The sequence below is a fragment of the Morone saxatilis genome, unplaced genomic scaffold, assembly GCF_004916995.1.
Source record: "Morone saxatilis isolate NCDOM2014 unplaced genomic scaffold, NCSU_SB_2.0 Contig23, whole genome shotgun sequence".
NCBI classification, from domain to species: domain Eukaryota; kingdom Metazoa; phylum Chordata; class Actinopteri; family Moronidae; genus Morone; species Morone saxatilis.
In genome coordinates, this window is record NW_023339796.1 from 24,471,966 (window position 1) to 24,477,079 (window position 5,114).

Below are 5,114 nucleotides of genomic sequence, written 5' to 3' on the forward strand. Positions count from 1 at the left end.
AAGGATGAGGAGAACACCAACGCAGACCGGCTCATGACGCAGGTAGGAAGCAATATTTTAGCCTGTGTCATTTTGTTGGGAATTGATTTAGTGGTAATAATGTGGAACTGGTGAATGGCAGTCGGATGTGAAGCGGCACAAGAGCGCATTGGTCTCTGTCCGATGATGTGTGTACATCTTCAGTTGGCTCCAGCCGACATCGATAAAATATCTTGTCAATAAGTGGCCCAGTGTGCTACTCTTTACCGTTATGTAACTATCAGTGAATTCTGAGTATGTCAGAGGACACAGTCTAGTAACTTTTCAATTCCCTCTCATTTGTGCACAGCCTGGTTCGTTTGTATGCAGCGCGCGCAGAGCGTATGAGAAGAATTTAGTTTTTGTTTGTCCGTTTTGTTAAAGTGGTTAAAGTGTTATCATCCCTAACTTTTCACGTATACTCTGGTTTCCTCCCACATTCCAAACAGGACTCAGTGATAGGTTTAAGTTCAATTAAAAAAAAGACATGTATTTGGGAAAGTGTCTGAAGATTTGGAAAAAAAATATATTGATTTTTAATACCACCTTTAGATATTTCTAACTAATGTGCTACAATAATGTTTTTGAGTTCAAATATCTTAATTTGGGGGCTTTTTCAAGCAAAATGAAAGAAAAAGGGGTAAAAAGAAATTGTATATTTAAATATGCTAATTATACATTATCTAATTTAAAATGCATTTTTTTAGATACATTTCCAGAACAGAAATGCTACTGAAGTGGAGATTTCTGACTTGAGAAAGGCCCACAGAGAGCACTGTCACCAAGGCCAATAGTACAGTTTTCTATGATATGCAAATCTGCACACCATTCACATTAATTACAACAAATTTGGAAAATCCCAAATTTCAGATTACTCCAGAAAACAATATGTTATATGTTTTGGTCATGGCACACCCACTGACTGAGTATATATAGTGGACAGATCTTCTGAGCCTGTGAAGTAATGCCAACATGGAAGTGTCTTAAACCTACATTCTTTCTAATAACCAGCAGGAGGCAGCTCCACGGGCTGCAAAAAAGAATTTCAATGCAGTCTTATGAAGAAATGACCTGACTTCCTCACTTGATTTATAAGCTCAGTAAACAGTTTCCTTATGAGTGTATGGTCTCAATCTCTAATTTAAAGCCTTCTTCCATACAGCATGATCTTCATTTAGTAAATGATTGTCCCATTTAGAGTCAAATAATACCTAAAGCAAGTTGACAGGTCATTCTCAGTGAGTCCGTCCAACGCTCAGATCAAACTGTTAAACTAGGCAGTGCTAATCAAGTATGAAATCAAGATTCTGTTACTGCATTGCAACTATTTTTCTCCTCAAATCTTTTCACATATTTTCGTTTTTTAGCAAGAACTAGTGTGACCGGGCGAACTGCCACCATGTTTCAATAAAAATCAGGCCGGTAGTTTTTTTGTAGTTTGAAGACAAACTCACAAACGGCACTAGAAATATGAACTCTGTCATTACCTCCACCAAGGTAATGATATCAAGTAATCAAATAAAACAAATAATGTTATTACAAATTATGAAAATAAGACCAAATTTGTAGTCAATGTGTTTAACAAGTTTGGAAGTAAGTAATTTATACTGCGGACCAAGTGTTAATTGATCACAGTTTTTCCACAGTAATTCCAGTTTAGAAAACTAATATACCAGTTAATGTTGATGATCTGAATATGACGTCTCTCCTTTTTTCAGAGGTGTAAGGACAAACTGAACTCTTTGGCTATTTCTGTCATGAATCAGTGGCCTGGGGTTAAACTCCGGGTCACAGAGGGTTGGGACGAGGACGGCCATCATTCTGAGGACTCTTTGCACTATGAGGGCCGTGCAGTGGACATCACTACCTCAGACCGGGACAAGAGCAAGTACGGCATGCTGTCCAGGCTGGCTGTGGAGGCAGGCTTTGACTGGGTCTACTATGAGTCCAAAGCCCACATCCACTGCTCTGTGAAAGCAGGTGGGTGGACTATATCTTCATGTCATTACATTAAACTCAGAGGGCAGTCTTCAGGGCCATTTTGTATGTGTATATGCAATACGTTCTCTTACTTAATTACTCTTCCAACTCGTCAAATACTGCTGCTTGGTCAGTGGCCCTCCACTTTAAATATGACAGTGTAAGTGCCCCTCTTTGGACCAGTTTTTTGTTTACAGATACCGCTGGTCACCTTCCGTGGAGGCTACCATGTAGAACCACCTTGTTTCTACAGAAACATAAAATAATAAACACGTTTGGAGAAACTTTATTTGAAGAGTACTTTGAGTTTTTAGTGTCACTTTTATGAAGGGTGCGGGACTTATGACATAGCCACTAAGCCAGCCACGAGCTCACATTTGACTGATCTGTCATGTTCGCCTTGCCATAAAGGCCAGCAACAGCCTACCCCGCCGCCTGACATCTAAAACTCAAAGCTACTCCTTCAAATAAAGTTTCTCCAAAACGTGTTTATTATTTATAGGTATTATTATCACGATAACTCATGTCCAAGGAGTCCATTCCCCCGGATTGCATGGTGGTTTTTTCATTCGTTATTTGACACTACAAACACACACTGACCTCCTCGAGCTTTTATTTTGGTCTTCCCGGTTACCGGTATTTTGAATTTGCATATTTAGTAATATTTAATTTTCACCCGAAACATTAATTTAACATTTAAGATTTAGATTTAAATTTAAGATTCTAGATTTAGATTTAATTTAGATTTAGCATTTAGATTTAACATTTAACATTAAACATTTAAGGTGTAACATAATATTTGGATTTAACTATTTAAAATATCTCTAAGTTGACAAAATATTGTGTGTAAATGTGCAAAAAAGTGACCCCCTCAAAAATTCATACCAGTTTTTTAAACATTGTTTGAAGCTAAATGTGACAAAATGTTGCTGTTATTTTCAGCGTGAGCCGCTTTACAAACGGCACCCCATAAGTCATGTCAGGTTGGACATAAACAGCGGTCTCCTGTGTTGGTTTGGGCCATCCATCCACCACACCACCTCCATATGCAGATTTTATCTTTCTTAATACTAAGTTACCTCTTTTCTACGGTGAGCATCCAGAGTTGACGCAAGAGGATTACCTACTGACCAAATGCCATTATTTGACAAGTTGGGAGTGACATGGGTTGGGGTATAAAGCCCTAACCCAGAAATTGTTTATTTTATGTGCTCTTTGGTCAATTTTCTTCAGTTTTTGTCCATGATTAGAGACATAGTCACACATGGCAACAGCTACATAGCAACACAACAAAAATGTTGGATCACCTTATTCGAATACAACAACTGGTGCTATTTGATAAAGCCCACAAAATCCAGAGTACTTGTTGGATCCTAAAATAGCATCTGAAACGCCCTCTTTCCATACCTTATTTACATCAGAGCAAGCTGTACCTAACAATTTTTGTAAATTTCCAAAATTGACATTCAGGCCCATTTCAGACAGTGACGCCAGATGTGCAGAGGTGGGAAATCATTTATAAGGCATTCTCCACTGCATCTACACATAGAAATGAACAAAAAACAAATATGTCTACAGATGAGTTTGCCCCTCCTTCGAGTGTGGCCATTTAGAACACTAACTTTCCCTATAAACATAGTCTGACTATGACCACTTTGTACGAAACTAGTTTGTTTTAAGAATGCTGCTGTTTTCACCCATTAATTCAACCCATTCATAGTTCTTACTAAATTAAACTCCAACATGTAATACTGTTATGGGTCTCACAGAAAACTCTGTGGCAGCTAAGTCTGGAGGGTGCTTCCCTGGTTTGTCCATGGTAATCCTGGCAGATGGAAGGACTAAACCACTGAAGGAGCTCCAGGTGGGGGACAAGGTGCTAGCCGCTGACCAACAAGGAAATCTTGTTTCCAGTGATTTTCTCATGTTCATGGACCAGGAACGACAGATTAAACGAAAGTTCCATGTCCTGGAGACCAGCAAGCCACGCCGCAGACTGACACTGACTCCAGCTCACCTTGTCTTTGTTATAAACAACAATGACACCAACAGCAGTGACATTAGGGCTGTGTTCGCCAGTTATGTGAAACCAGGTCAGCGGCTTCTTGCTGTTGGGAATGACCAGTTGGACCACCTCATCCCTGCAAGAGTTACAAGAACTTATGTGGAGCATTTTGAAGGGTCTTATGCACCTGTAACATCTCATGGAACCATCATAGTTGACCATGTTTTGGCATCCTGCTATGCAGTGGTTGAGGATCATGACCTTGCACACTGGGTTTTTGCACCGGTACGACAGTGGCACTCATTCTTATCACTAGTTGGGATGGTGAAACAACTCAACAGTGTGCACCAAGCGGATGGTGTCCACTGGTATCCAGAGCTCCTCTACCATGTGGGAGGTTGGCTTCTGGACAGCAGCTCTTTTCACCCACAAAGCTGAGATATACTGTATGCTTTAATAGACTGTACATTGCTGGAGCAAAACAATCAAGTTTTTCACCCAACCCTTTCCCAAGGCCAAGTATTAAAACATTTATTTGTGTGTGTCCCTGCAAAGCACGTAGAACCTAACATGACTGCGTCAGATGGTTTGTTGCACACAACCAAATACCTAACCCCAAATTGCTCCCAATGGTGTGTCATCGGTGTGTGTCTGAATTAGTTAGTTTCTATCCGATGGGCTTTGCAATCATTGTGTGAATGTCTGTGAAAGGGAGAATGTGAGGGCGAATGTGGCACATAGTGTAAAAGCACTTTGAGTGGTCGAAAGACTAGAAATTTACCATTCTATTAAGACCTTTTCATATTTTTTGGGAGTTTGCAGCCACCATAGTGGTGATTATAGTAGAACACCAACATGTTTGGAATAGGAGGTTGAGGCGAGGGTGTTGTAATCAGCAACTACACCACTGAATGCCACTGAATCCTACACACTGGACTTTTAAGGAATTAAAAACGTTTGGGAGATCTTTGTTTTTGTTGTCATGCCATCAGATGAGAAAATCCATATTAATCTCCTCTCTGTGGGCATGTTCAATGAAATGTGCAGAATCCAAGGTCTTGCCCTAGCTTAGCAGATAGACTTAAAGCAGTGAGAGGGGCTAGGCTACCCC

General features: G+C 40.0%; 1 protein-coding gene across 1 annotated transcript in view; it reads left to right on the forward strand.

The window, feature by feature from the left end:
- Window positions 1-4,441, forward strand: part of LOC118334939 (tiggy-winkle hedgehog protein-like) — a 4,701-nt gene extending 260 nt beyond the window's left edge. Inside the window, 3 exon segments of the mRNA XM_035671042.1 lie at window positions 1-42; window positions 1,737-1,998; window positions 3,768-4,441. The exon segment at window positions 1-42 is cut by the window's left edge and continues 102 nt beyond it. Of these exon segments, the coding sequence (XP_035526935.1) occupies window positions 1-42; window positions 1,737-1,998; window positions 3,768-4,441 (978 nt within the window).
- The last annotated feature ends 673 nt before the right edge of the window (window positions 4,442-5,114 follow it).